General features: G+C 44.8%; 1 protein-coding gene across 5 annotated transcripts in view; it reads left to right on the forward strand.

The window, feature by feature from the left end:
* Nucleotides 1-15,000, forward strand: part of LOC129869371 (DENN domain-containing protein 1B-like) — a 316,391-nt gene that overhangs the window by 199,501 nt on the left and 101,890 nt on the right. For all 5 annotated transcript variants that reach the window (XM_055943720.1, XM_055943716.1, XM_055943717.1 and 2 more), the window contains one exon: nucleotides 4,234-4,335. In XM_055943720.1, the coding sequence (XP_055799695.1) occupies nucleotides 4,234-4,335 (102 nt within the window). The remainder of the gene's footprint in view (nucleotides 1-4,233; nucleotides 4,336-15,000) is intronic.

The following is a 15,000-nucleotide window of genomic DNA, read 5'->3' on the forward strand; positions in this document are numbered from 1 at the left end:
CAGGAGCAACAAAGGCGGGGACAGACAGGAGCAACAAAGGCGGGGACAGACAGGAGCAACAAAGGCGGGGACAGACAGGAGCAACAAAGGCGGGGACAGACAGGAGCAACAAAGGCGGGGACAGACAGGAGCAACAAAGGCGGGGACAGACAGGAGCAACAAAGGCGGGGACAGACAGGAGCAACAAAGGCGGGGACAGACAGGAGCAACAAAGGCGGGGACAGACAGGAGCAACAAAGGCGGGGACAGACAGGAGCAACAAAGGCGGGGACAGACAGGAGCAACAAAGGCGGGGACAGACAGGAGCAACAAAGACGGGGACAGACAGGAGCAACACAGTCGGGGACAGACAGGAGCAACACAGTCGGGGACAGACAGGAGCAACACAGTCGGGGACAGACAGGAGCAACACAGGCGGGGACAGACAGGAGCAACACAGGCGGGGACAGACAGGAGCAACACAGGCGGGGACAGACAGGAGCAACACAGGCGGGGACAGACAGGAGCAACACAGTCGGGGACAGACAGGAGCAACAAAGACGGGGACAGAGTTTCCTCAAACAAAGAGCGTTTGTGCTTCGTTATTGAGATCTGGTCTGTTGGGTGGGGATAGATCTATCACTATGTTTCATAGGCGGCACAATGTTTTTCATGATCTAGGCAATTTAACACGTCATCTAAAACAAGCCTAGTGGCTGAAACAGTACTATGTCCAAGTCTGAAACCAGACTGGTGCACATTTTAGAAGAGAGTGAGATGTTTAAAAAGATCTTAACTGTGAGTTTACCAGGGATTCTAATACCTGACCTAGGCAAGATAACTTGGAGATTGGGCTAAGTCAGAAGGATCTCCGTCTTTATGTAGGGGAGAGGACATATGCCGCTTTACAAATCTTACAGATAACTCCCAGGTTAAAAGGTTCAGCAATGCGTGGGGCAGTGAGCTGTAGTAAGAAGGGGTCACATGAATCAGCCCCTGTGGATTTCTTTACGTCGATCGTTAGCAAGGCACTTAATACATTATAGACATCAACTGGTTCACATAGATATGTAGTATGTGAGTCTGTTAGAGCAGCATTCTGTACAATCTGTTGTGAGGTGACTAAAGGACTCCCTCTAGTGGAATGAGATACATTTCCATAGACTATCCTTTCAAACAGGTGGCCAGAGGAAGGAAAATGGTTACTAAAAGCACTACACATTTCCCGATTTGTCTCGTATGGGACCAGAGGCCTTGAAAACCTGCTGGGGCAACGGAGGGGGTGGAGTTTTGTTTTCAATGATTTTCCCACTTTCCAGGAATTGGCTGGATTTAACATCCTTCTCCGATACACAATAAATATGTTCATTTCACTTTTCGAACCAGAGATAGACATTTATTTCCCAAATGTCTGAAGGACTGCCAATCAGACATAGTATCATTCAGTCTATCCTTAGCCCAAGCTACATTTATTTATTGTAATTTCTCAGACAATTCATGTGTGAATCAAGGATTAGATTGGTCTTTTATCCCTAAATCTAGTTTATGGTTGATCTGAAGATGTGGTTGATGGCCATTCCGATTAATTGGTCGACCTCTAGTCTTGTCCCATCGCTGCAACTCCCGTACAGACCTGGGAGAGGCGAAGGTCGAGAGCCACGCGTCCTCCGAAACACGACCCTGCAAAGACGCACTGCTTCTTGACGCACTGCTCGCTTAACCTGGAAGCCAGCCGCACCAATGTGTCGGAGGAAACACCGTACAGCTGGCGACCGTGTCAGCGTACATGTGTCCGGCCCGCCACAGGAGTCGCTAGAGCGCGATGGGACAAAGACATCCTGGCCGGCCAAACCCTCCCCTAACCCGGACGGCGCTGGGCCAATTGTGCGCCGCCCCATGAGTCTCCCGTTTGCGGCCGGCTGCGACACAGCCTGGGATCGAACCCGGGTCTGTAGTTTCGGTACTCGGGAGGCATTCAACCCTTTTGTTATGGCCTAAAGTTCAGGAGTAACATGTACTTAACAAGGCACATAAGTTGCATGGACTCTGTGTGCAGTAATAGTGGTTAACATCATTTTTAAATGACTACCCCATCTCTTTAGCACACACTGTAAGGTCGAGCAGTGAATTTTAAGCACAGATTAAACCACAACGACCAGGTTATCCAGTGGTTCGCAAAGAAGGGCAACTAGACATCAAATGCCTTATCCCTTTGAGCATGGTGCAGTTACTAATTACACTTTGGATGGTGTATCAATACATCCAGCATCCTGTTTGCAATAAGGCACTAAAGAAATATTGCAAAAAAATGTGGCAACGAAATTAACTTTTTTGTCCTGAAAACAAAGCGTTATTTTTGGGGCGAATCCACCGCAACTAATTACTGAGTACCACTCTCCATATTTTTAAGCATGGTGGTGGCTGCATCATGTTACAGGTATGCTTGTCATCGGCAAGGACTAATACGTTTTTTTTTAGGATAAAAAGAAAAGGAATAGAACTAAGCACAGGCAAAATGGAGGAAAACTTGGTTCTGTCTGCTTTTCAACAGACACTGGGAGAAAGTTCACCTTTCAGCAGCATTGCTGAAACACAAGGCCAAATATACACAGGAGTTGCTTACCAAGACGTCATTGATCGTTGTTCCTTAGTGGCCTGTTTATAGTTTTGACTTAAATTTGCTCGAAAAGCTATGGCAAGACTTGAAAATGTCTGTCTTGCAATGATATCTTACAAATTGTACAATCCAGGTGTGCAAAGCTCTTAGAGACTTACCCAGAAAGACTCCCAGCTGTAATCTCTCTTAGAGACTTACCCAGAAAGACTCACAGCTGTAATCACTGACAAAGGTGATTCTAACATGTATTGGAGTTGAATACTTATTTAATCAAGAAATATTATGGGTTTTATTTTTCTTTCACTTTGATGTTCTATACTATTTTGTGTAGATCGTTGACAAAAAAAAGGAAATTAAATCAATTTTAATCCCACTTTGGAACACAACAAAATGTAGAAAAAGTCAAGGGGTGTGAATACGGACATTGCATGAATCAGTTCAAGGCTGCAGGATTTCAGATCGGAGGGAGGGGAGGGGAGGGGAGTGTGTGTGTGTGTGTGTGTGTGTGTGTGTGTGTGTGTGTCATACCTGACGGTAGCAGTATTTATCACACACTGTGCCAGTGACAGACCCTCTCTACTGCACCGCATAATTAGACCAGATCAGCATGCAAGCCTCCTCAGCCACCACTGTGACATATTGTATATGACTGTGTGTGTCTGTGCCTGTATGCTTGCTCATCTACGTGATTTTGTGTGTGTGTGTGTGTGTGTGTGTGTGTGTGTGTGTGTGTGTGTGTGTGTGTGTGTGTGTGTGTGTGTGTGTGTGTGTGTGTGTGTGTGTGCGCGTAACTATGTCATTGTGTATATGAGAGCCTCCATATCCCAGACTGTCACAGATCAAAGTGACAATGTAAAGATCCACCCCCCCCCACACACACACACACACACACACACACACACACACACACACACACACACACACCCAATACACACACACACACACACACCCGATACACACACACACACACACACCCGATACACACACCCGATACACACCTGTCTACTGATCCAAACAGACAAAAATAGTATGGTTTGTAACTATCAGCACAGCAGACATAATAGTATGGTTTGTAACTATCAGCACAGCCGACTAATGCAGGGAGTATTTCTATTTGTTTTTCTTCATTTTGGTGTATATTTATATGTGTGTATGGAGTTAAGTTGTGTGATGACTGTAGTTTTTAAATGTTACTTGTCAGTCTATCTATATCTGGTACAATAGACAAGCACGTGGGTTACTGCTAATTAAACAGGTCTGTGTGACTTAATAAATCAAATCAAATCAAAGTTTATTTGTCACGTGCGCCGAATACAACAGGTGTAGACCTTACAGTGAAATGCTTACTTACAGGCTCTAACCAATAGTGCAAAAAAAGGTATTGGGTGAACAATAGGTAAGATAAGAAATAAAAACAACAGTAAAAAGACAGGCTATTATATTGACCTGTGAAATATTTGCAGCACTGTATCGAGTTCTGGGACCAATAAAAACACAAATGAATCCGTTAAAAACCCTGACATGAATACATATGTGCTGGGTCTGACATGGAGATGTTTATTTTCAAACTGTTTTAGGAGGAAGTAGGAACAGGGTTGAGGTGTGTGTGTGCTGACAGCCTGTGTTTCTTCTCTCAGAGAGTGCGTAGCAGGTCGTTGGAGGATGTGGTGATACTAAACGTTGACACCAACACACTAGAGAGTCCCCAGAATGACCTGCAGAACCTCCCCAGTGACGTGGTGAGTAGAGAGAGAGAGAGACACACACACACACACACACACACACTATAGATATATATGTATTTACTGTATTCTAGTCATGGCACATCATATAATACTGCTGTCCTCACATGTTGTATTCATGTACTGTCTATACACCTTTATTTATTCATTTCTTTGAACTTTTTGGGATTATGTTTGTATTGTTTTGTGTTGCTAGTAGTGCTGAGCGATTTAGTGCTTTTTGATGTCGGGTTCGTTTTCGGTTTTCATTGTTACTAAAATAATCACAGATTTCGGTTTAGACAATGCACTATGCATTGTGTGCGTTGAATGCTGTAACAACACAGAATAACACTATTAGTAAAAGTCCCATGGTGGTAGTGACTGCCCCAGTACTGCATCACTTATTAACCATCACTTATTCACATTTACTTTACTTTCATACAATATTTCAGTTGTTGTGTATATTACATTTGTTTTATTTAATGACTTTATTATTTAATTCCAAGTCATTGTCTCATCTTGATAGAGCTGCTGTCTGACATCACTATTTTAGTAGTTCTTCAAAGTAAATAAGACATACTTTTATGTCTGCTGAATACCAACTATCAATCACTTAGATCGTGTATTTTCAGGTAGAGATACCTCGTGAAGCAACTGCTATCTATCCCTCAATCGTTCATTCGTAAAGGCATAAAAGAGACAGACCGGACAAGTAGGCACGCAATGGATTATGGTCATTGTAGTTAATGACCAAGTTTTTTTGCGCTAAACTATGTAGCATTTTGGCCTGTTGGAAACTACCACTCCCTACTACATCACACAGTTTGGGCTTGATCTGATTCATCACTAGAGAAACTGAGAAAATGTGCCCATTGATCTCACCCCCCAAAAAATATTTACAAAATAAATGGAATTTAAAAATAAATGTAACCGACGTCAGTCAATTAGTTGTTTAGAAACCGCTCAGAACTAATTGCTATTTATTATTCCTGCACTGTTGGAGCTACAAACACAACATTTCACTGCAATAACATCTTCAAATCTGTGTATACGCACGCGACCAATAAAGTTTAATTTGATTAACGCACGCACGCACGCACGCACGCACACACACACACACACACACACACACACACACACACTAGCACAGTATTTTAAAATGGTTCCTATACACACACACCCTCTAGTATATAGTCTTTTAAAATGGTTCCTATACACACACACCCTCTAGTATATAGTCTTTTAAAATGGTTCCTATACACACACACCCTCTAGTATATAGTCTTTTAAAATGGTTCCTATACACACACACCCTCTAGTATATAGTCTTTTAAAATGGTTCCTATACACACACACCCTCTAGTATATAGTCTTTTAAAATGGTTCCTATACACACACACCCTCTAGTATATAGTATTTTAAAATGGTTCCTATACACACACACCCTCTAGTATATAGTATTTTAAAATGGTTCCTACACACACACACCCTCTAGTATATAGTCTTTTAAAATGGTTCCTATACACACACACACCCTCTAGTATATAGTCTTTTAAAATGGTTCCTATGCACACACACCCTCTAGTATATAGTCTTTTAAAATGGTTCCTATACACACACACCCTCTAGTATATAGTCTTTTAAAATGGTTCCTATGCACACACACCCTCTAGTATATAGTCTTTTAAAATGGTTCCTATACACACACACACCCTCTATTATATAGTCTTTTAAAATGGTTCCTATACACACACACACCCTCTAGTATATAGTCTTTTAAAATGGTTCCTATACACACACACCCTCTAGTATATAGTCTTTTAAAATGGTTCCTATACACACACCTCCTTTCACACCTTCCCTCTCTCCGCCCTCTTTCTCTTTCTCTCTCTCTTATTCACCAACATGTAGTTTATCTTCTTATAGAGAAACATTCTCACATACACTCTTCTTTCCTCACCCCCCCCCAACCCCCCCTAACCCCCGGTCATTAGTGGCTCTAGTGGGGAATCCTGTGACACACACACACACACACACACACACACACACACACACACATAGACACACACACACACTAGGCCCAGAAGACGCCAGTATTGCAATACTCGTTTAGTATCGTGGCAAGGAAACAAAACACGAAGCTAATTTAACTTCTTTAGGAAAACAGCCCTAATGTTGGAAACTAACATTATGTTGTAATCCAGAGTCATATTCATTTATTTTCCAAACTATAGAACACAATATGTTACAGCAGGTTTTTAAAGAACCAAAGACTTCAGGCTGCTTCCTTTTCATTTCAAAATATTCCGATACACACACACACACACACACACACACACACACACACACACACACACACACACACACACACACACACACACACACTGAAAGTCGGGCAGTCATTAGCCATCAGATCTGTGGAAACATCTCTCCCTCTATTTTAATCATTATTCCTCAAAGACTGCTTTTCTGCCTGCCCAGTGGCACGTCTCTGGGAAACGACAGAGCGAGAAAGACTGTGGGTTAGAAACGGAGGTAGAGGGGGATGAGGGATAGGAGGAGAGACTGGGGGTTTGTGAGAGGGAGAGGGATGAGGGATAGGAGAGACTATGGGTTTGTATGAGGGATGAGGGATAGGAGGAGAGACTAGGGGTTTGTGAGAGGGAGAGGGATGAGGGATAGGAGGAGAGACTGGGGGTTTGTGAGAGGGATGAGGGATAGGAGGAGAGACTGGGGGTTTGTGAGAGGGATGAGGGATAGGAGGAGAGACTAGGGGTTTGTGAGAGGGATGAGGGATAGGAGGAGAGACTGGGGGTTTGTGAGAGGGATGAGGGATAGGAGGAGAGACTAGGGGTTTGTGAGAGGGAGAGTGATGAGGGATAGAAGGAGAGACTGGGGGTTTGTGTGAGGGAGAGGGATGAGAGATAGGAGGAGAGACTGGGGGTTTGTGAGAGGGAGAGTGATGAGGGATAGAAGGAGAGACTGGGGGTTTGTGAGAGGGAGAGGGATGAGGGATAGGAGGAGAGACTGGGGGTTTGTGAGAGGGAGAGTGATGAGGGATAGGAGGAGAGACTGGGGGTTTGTGAGAGGGATGAGGGATAGGAGGAGAGACTGGGGGTTTTTGAGAGGGAGAGGGATGAGGGATAGGAGGAGAGACTGGGGGTTTGTGAGAGGGAGAGGGATGAGGGATAGAAGGAGAGACTGGGGGGTTGTGAGAGGGAGAGGGATGAGGGATAGGAGGAGAGACTGGGGGTTTGTGAGAGGGAGAGTGATGAGGGATAGGAGGAGAGACTGGGGGTTTGTGAGAGGGAGAGTGATGAGGGATAGAAGGAGAGACTGGGGGTTTGTGAGAGGGAGAGGGATGAGAGATAGGAGGAGAGACTGGGGGTTTGTGAGAGGGATGAGAGATAGGAGGAGAGACTGGGGGTTTGTGAGAGGGATGAGGGATAGGAGGAGAGACTGGGGGTTTGTGAGAGGGAGAGTGATGAGAGACTGGGGGTTTTTGAAAGGTAGAGGGATGAGGGATAGGAGGAGAGACTGGGGGTTTGTGAGAGGGAGAGTGATGAGGGATAGGAGGAGAGACTGGGGGTTTGTGAGAGGGATGAGGGATAGGAGGAGAGACTGGGGGTTTGTGAGAGGGATGAGGAATAGGAGGAGAGACTGGGGGTTTGTGAGAGGGAGAGTGATGAGGGATAGGAGGAGAGACTGGGGGTTTGTGAGAGGGAGAGTGATGAGGGATAGGAGGAGAGACTGGGGGTTTGTGAGAGGGATAGGAGGAGAGACTGGGGGTTTGTGAGAGGGAGAGGGATGAGAGATAGGAGGAGAGACTGGGGGTTTGTGAGAGGGAGAGTGATAAGGGATAGGAGGAGAGACTGGGGGTTTGTGAGAGGGAGAGTGATGAGGGATAGGAGGAGAGACTGGGGGTTTGTGAGAGGGAGAGTGATGAGGGATAGGAGGAGAGACTGGGGGTTTGTGAGAGGGATGAGGGATAGGAGGAGAGTGGGGGTTTGTGAGAGTGATGAGGGATAGGAGGAGAGACTGGGGGTTTGTGAGAGGGAGAGGGATGAGGGATAGGAGGAGAGACTGGGGGTTTGTGAGAGGGATGAGGGATAGGAGGAGAGACTGGGGGTTTGTGAGAGGGAGAGGGATAGGAGGAGAGACTGGGGGTTTGTGAGAGGGAGAGGGATGAGGGATAGGAGGAGAGACTGGGGGTTTGTGAGAGGGAGAGGGATGAGGGATAGGAGGAGAGACTGGGGGTTTGTGAGAGGGAGAGGGATAGGAGGAGAGACTGGGGGTTTGTGAGAGGGAGAGGGATAGGAGGAGAGAATGGGGGTTTGTGAGAGGGAGAGGGGTGAGGGATAGGAGGAGAGACTGGGGGTTTGTGAGAGGGAGAGGGATGAGGGATAGGAGGAGAGACTGGGGGTTTGTGAGAGGGAGAGGGATAGGAGGAGAGACTGGGGGTTTGTGAGAGGGAGAGAGATAGGAGGAGAGACTGGGGGTTTGTGAGAGGGAGAGAGATAGGAGGAGAGACTGGGGGTTTGTGAGAGGGAGAGGGATGAGAGGAGAGACTGGGGGTTTGTGAGAGGGAGAGGGATAGGAGGAGAGACTGGGGGTTTGTGAGAGGGAGAGGGATAGGAGGAGAGACTGGGGGTTTGTGAGAGGGAGAGGGATGAGGGATAGGAGGAGAGACTGGGGGTTTGTGAGAGGGATGAGGGATAGGAGGAGAGACTAGGGGTTTGTGAGAGGGAGAGGGATAGGAGGAGAGACTGGGGGTTTGTGAGAGGGAGAGGGATAGGAGGAGAGACTGGGGGTTTGTGAGAGGGAGAGGGATGAGGGATAGGAGGAGAGACTGGGGGTTTGTGAGAGGGAGAGTGATGAGGGATAGGAGGAGAGACTGGGGGTTTGTGAGAGGGAGAGGGATGAGGGATAGGAGGAGAGACTGGGGGTTTGTGAGAGGGATGAGGGATGAGGGATAGGAGGAGAGACTGGGGGTTTGTGAGAGGGAGAGTGATGAGGGATAGGAGGAGAGACTGGGGGTTTGTGAGAGGGAGAGGGATGAGGGATAGGAGGAGAGACTGGGGGTTTGTGAGAGGGAGAGTGATGAGGGATAGGAGGAGAGACTGGGGGTTTGTGAGAGGGAGAGGGATGAGAGATAGGAGGAGAGACTGGGGGTTTGTGAGAGGGAGAGGGAGAGGGATGAGGGATAGGAGGAGAGACTGGGGGTTTGTGAGAGGGATGAGGGATAGGAGGAGAGACTGGGGGTTTGTGAGAGGGATGAGGGATAGGAGGAGAGACTGGGGGTTTGTGAGAGGGAGAGTGATGAGAGACTGGGGGTTTTTGAAAGGTAGAGGGATGAGGGATAGGAGGAGAGACTATGGGTTTGTGAGAGGGATGAGTGATAGGAGGAGAGACTGGGGGTTTGTGAGAGGGATGAGGGATAGGAGGAGAGACTGGGGGTTTGTGAGGGATAGGAGGAGAGACTGGGGGTTTGTGAGAGGGATGAGGGATAGGAGGAGAGACTGGGGGTTTGTGAGAGGGAGAGAGATAGGAGGAGAGACTGGGGGTTTGTGAGAGGGAGAGGGATAGGAGGAGAGACTAGGGGTTTGTGAGGGAGAGGGAAACAGAGGGAGCAAGAGAGACAGAGAATAAGGGGACCAATTACCAGTGGTGCCTCTGTAGCCACCTGCCAGCTCCCTCTCTTTAATTAATGTAGCGCTGACACCGGTCCGAGCAACAGGAAACCAGGGTCACACACACGCGCCTGTCATCCCTCCGTTTGAATCACACAGGAGGCTGTTTGTTTCTTTCCTCTCTAGGGGGGATTTAATACTCCTCTTGAGGCTGTGTACCTATACCTACAGTACGACCGCCTCTCTCTGTGACTGTGCAGCAGCCCGCCTCTCTCTGTCTTTGTCTCTCTCTCTCTCTCTCTGTGCCCAGGGACTCCACTCCTAAATTAAACAGCAAACTGAGTTTGTCACAAAAGGGAGCTGGCTCTTTTGAATCTGACAGGCAACAGAGAAAACCCTTTGTGTTTGTCATCTGCTAAATGAAGTGGTGGCTCAGAGCTCGCCATTTCCCTACGACTAATCACAGAACACACTCACGGCGAATCACCTGAAACAAGAGCTGTCCCCTATTACACCACAGTGCTATCACATATTTACTACAGCTAATTATCCCTCTCTTTCTCCTGCTACCTTATCGCTAGGGGTGATGGAGATGAATCAGGAATATAGCAGGTATTAATTGCGGGGAATTCCTGGCCCCTTGTTAGTTTTCTGGTTAGTTAAAAGGATGTGTCACACGGCATCTGATATTTGTGTTTACATACGGTGAGATTGGTTGAGAGGCATTGCTCAGTTCGTCAGAACCCACTGCAGGGGAACAGAAGCCTTAATTAAAACTGTCACTTTTAATCTCACAATAAGAAACTGTTCACTGACTGGTTGATATTGACTTTATAGAACTGTCATCATAACTTAGGACAGCTAGAATTATTGTAGACAAACATCAAAATTTAAATCAAATCAAACTTTATTTGTCACGTGCACCGAATACAACCTCACCATGAAATGCTTCCTCACAAGCCCTTAACCAACAATACAGTTCCTCACAAGCCCTTAACCAACAATGCAGTTCAAGAAAGAGTTAAGAAAATATTTACCAAATAAACTAAAGTAAAAAGTAACACAATAAAATAACAACGAGGCTATATACAGGGGGTACCGGTCCAGGTAATTTATACATGTAGGTGGGGGTACAGGTTAGTCCAGGTAATTTGTACATGTAGGTGGGGGTAAAGGGTACAGGTCAGTCCAGGTAATTTGTACATGTAGGTGGAGGTAAAGGGACTATACATAGAACTTAGTGTATATGTCTCGCTGACTAGCGTCCTGATAAATACAAGGGCTTGGCACTGCGGTGACCGCATACGCTAGACCTATCAACAGCAAGTCACTGTAAGCATTTAGGAGAAGAATGTAGAGAAATTACATTGGCTAGGTTTCCATCTAATCAGGAGAAGAATGTAGAGAAATTATATTAGCTAGGTTTCCATTCATTTGGCGACAGAGTATCATGCGAATATTCCAAAATCTGCATAAAGAAAATATTTCCCCACCGGTGGTGTTTCCACCAAACTGACTTGTTGCGGATAAAAATCAGTGCGTGATGACAATGCACACAAAATTTACAATTTTTTACTTACGTTTCCATGTGTCAAATAAAAATGTAAAGTTCAATGTGTTTCCATGGCATTTTCAAGTCTACCGATAGTTTTGTCACAAAAAAATGATTGTGTTAAATAGCAAATGTGCCTCCTCTGGCCAACAGCTCGTAAATACAGTACGGGTAGACTAGTCTACATGCTGAGATTATTATGGATAAGAGCTAGAATATTTTTTTTTGTCAAATGACAATCAAGCATCGATCTTCATGTCACCAGAATAAGACGCTCAATATTTATTAGAAAGGAGCATCAAGCTCATCACTGTACACTTTCACCATAACTTATTTAGTCTGTAGACTAATGAACTGCATGGTTTCCTGAGTCCGAGTGGGAGGACATCATATCGTCGCGGGACTTACTTCCATATGATGGTTATTATATCAATATTTGCGTTTCCACCACCATTTTATCGTATAATTAATTTTACTGACACAAATAGATCACACCATGTCGCACGAACAAATGATCTGTCTGCGTTGTTATAAAATGGTTCCCGAAACGGCCCGTTTCCATCACAGCTGTCGTGATTTCTTTTTACAACGTATGACTTTACTGGCAGAAAAAAAACGTGCTTTGTGATACTTTTAATATGACTTATCAGGGGTAGACGGCTTAAGTCGACTTAATAACCTTCATCTCCTTTCACCTCAGCCTTATCTAGGATTCAGATAGTGAGAGTTTTCTATTTATCCCTATTCAGAAAGTTCAACGCCTCTCCATCCATAAAAACCAAGCGTAATAAAATAGAGCCAGGGGCCAACCTTGTTTGGGGGGTGGGGGGGGTGTGTGTTTCAAGTAAAGAAAGAAAGCAGTTCTCTCTGATATTGATTGAAGCCAAACTCTTTCTTTGGAGTATGTATGTACCTAATTGCGGCTGCGGAGAGGCTACGTGCATGTGGCGTCCATTACGGCTCCAGCTGACCACTGGCCCGGCTCTGGAGGGGTCAGGGGTCACAGACTTCCTTCGTTACTTGGCCCACTCCCAGACAGGGCCCCTCCGCTGCCCCCTCTGCTGCCCAGCCCTTAATGGCTTTTTCCCTCAATTTCACACATAATATTTCAGATTTATTGACTATTAGAAACGCTACCTCGCCAGTAGCGCTTCCGCTTGGTGAAAAAGCGAAAGATTTACAAATAGAGAGAATAATTGGTAAAAGGGTGAAAAAAGGATGTGTGTAATCTTCTGAGAATGATTTCTGCCGTGTATTTATTGGAAACATCAGATGAGACAGAGTTGAAGGTCCTGTGCTAATTGTTTTTCTTCTAAATGTGCCCTGCTACGCACACTGGGAATGTTCACTTCTGACAGTGGTAATAAATATAGAATTTCGCATAAATAATTTTTCAATAAAGTTTGACTTGCGATTTTCTAAAATAAGTATATTTCTGTTGTTTATTTTGGTTGAATTAAATTACTTTTGATTAAATAAAAATATGACAGACAAATGTTACTGAACAAAACATTAAACATTTGCATCAATGCTACATTTTTCTTGTATTGAAATTTAATGAAAATATCATGCAGCTGATATAATAAATGTATTCTGACTTTCCTAGCCATAATCTGTTTAGGGTTATTGTCTGGATATTAAGCCCATTTATAGAAGGAAATAAATCATTTTTATAATGTTAAATTATAATGTTGTATTATAATGTTCAATAGTTATTTTATTATTTGTTGAAGAAAAAAACGATTTGCTCTTAATATGTGTTCATTAAGTGCCGTTGATTTGAGTTAAATGTGTTTTTCTGTGCATTTGCGGGCGATGGTCTGAAAAGGTTTATAGGTTCTTAAGCTAAGGAAAGTTTCAGACACTTTTCCACAGATGCTACTAATATAGGACTCTGAGGTGTGTGTTTTCTGAAAACCAACGTGTTGACGAGTGTACAGAATAAAGAATCCGTGTTTTGAACTACTGTGCTGTTCTGAAGATCAACGTGTTTCATTATGTATTGTTTTTAGATCCTCTTGCAGACTTCTCCTACTGTGTGTTATACAGATACGGTATTAATTGGGGTGTAGTGTGGTTGTTTACCCTGCTAGTCATTAAAAGTGTCCAAGAATAGCAAATTAGGGAGACATTAATTCCAAAGACAGACAATGTTTGAATGAATCCCATTTTTATTTGATCCCGTAGACTTCATATCAAAAACTAGAGTATTTTTTATTTATTTTTGGTAAAAAAATGTGTTTTTCTTTTAGTGTGTTTTACACATTCGAGGGAGGATTTGAGAACGTGTTCATTTTCAGCGCAACTCTTTCAGATCGCAGTGTAATTCCCTCTGTTCTCTTTCCCCGCTGCTTTGTTGACACACGGTTCCTTACATTCCTACCATTCCTATATTTGATTGTCTGTGTTCCCAATCAAGGTGGGAAGTTTACCCAGTGCACACCTCCTTGTTGTATTTTAAGACTGCGGTTGGAAGTTAACAAATGAAGTAGAGGGAGAGAGGTGTGTGTGTGTGTGTGTGTGTGTGTGTGTGTGTGTGTGTGTGTGTGTGTGTGTGTGTGTGTTAATCAAACACCACAGCTTTAATTGGAAGTTCAGCCTCCGACATTCACAGAAAACAACATCATCGGCAGCCAACGTTGCTACTCACACACACACACACACACACACACACACACACACACACACACACATCCAGACAGAGGAATGTACTATCCTGTCTCACTAACAGTCACACTGAGTCCTGTAGACGGTAGACGATCATCACTCAACACGCCAAGCTGACATTTAAATCAGGAGAAAGATTTCTCTACTTACATGTTTCTGCTTCGTCCACAATAAGCCACAGCCACAGCTGTCTATACTCTGAAGACAGAGGAGGGCCAGGTGTGTGTGTTTCACCTCCAGCAACCCATTCCCACTGTGAAACGGCTCCATCACTTCCCTACCTATAAGCGAACTGCCTCTGTGATTGGCTTGTACAGTAAGAGCAGTACTATTAATGAAGCCTAATGAACATGATGAGTTAAAAAGGAAGGTTATCGCCAGGTAACCATTTTTATTACGATCTGATGATGAATCATGCATTTTATTTGTAATTTGTGCCCCTCTCCCTCCCTCCCTCGATCTGGAGCTGTCTCTCTCTCTCTCTGTCGATCTCTCTGTGTTGGTGCTCTGGTCTTCTCTCTGTTAGACCCAGGGAGGACATGTCTGTCTCTCTGTTAGACCCAGGGAGGACATGTCTGTCTCTCTGTTAGACCCAGGGAGGACATGTCTGTCTCTCTGTATTAGACCCAGGGAGGACATGTCTGATGTCTGTCTCTCTGTTAGACCCAGGGAGGACATGTCTGTCTCTCTGTATTAGACCCAGGGAGGACATGTCTGTCTCTCTGTGTTGGTGCTCTGGTCCTCTCTGTATTAGACCCAGGGAGGACATGTCTGTCTCTCTGTATTAGACCCAGGGAGGATATGTCTGTCTCTCTGTATTAGACCCAGGGA

This window comes from Salvelinus fontinalis, chromosome 14 (genome assembly GCF_029448725.1).
Source record: "Salvelinus fontinalis isolate EN_2023a chromosome 14, ASM2944872v1, whole genome shotgun sequence".
NCBI classification, from domain to species: domain Eukaryota; kingdom Metazoa; phylum Chordata; class Actinopteri; order Salmoniformes; family Salmonidae; genus Salvelinus; species Salvelinus fontinalis.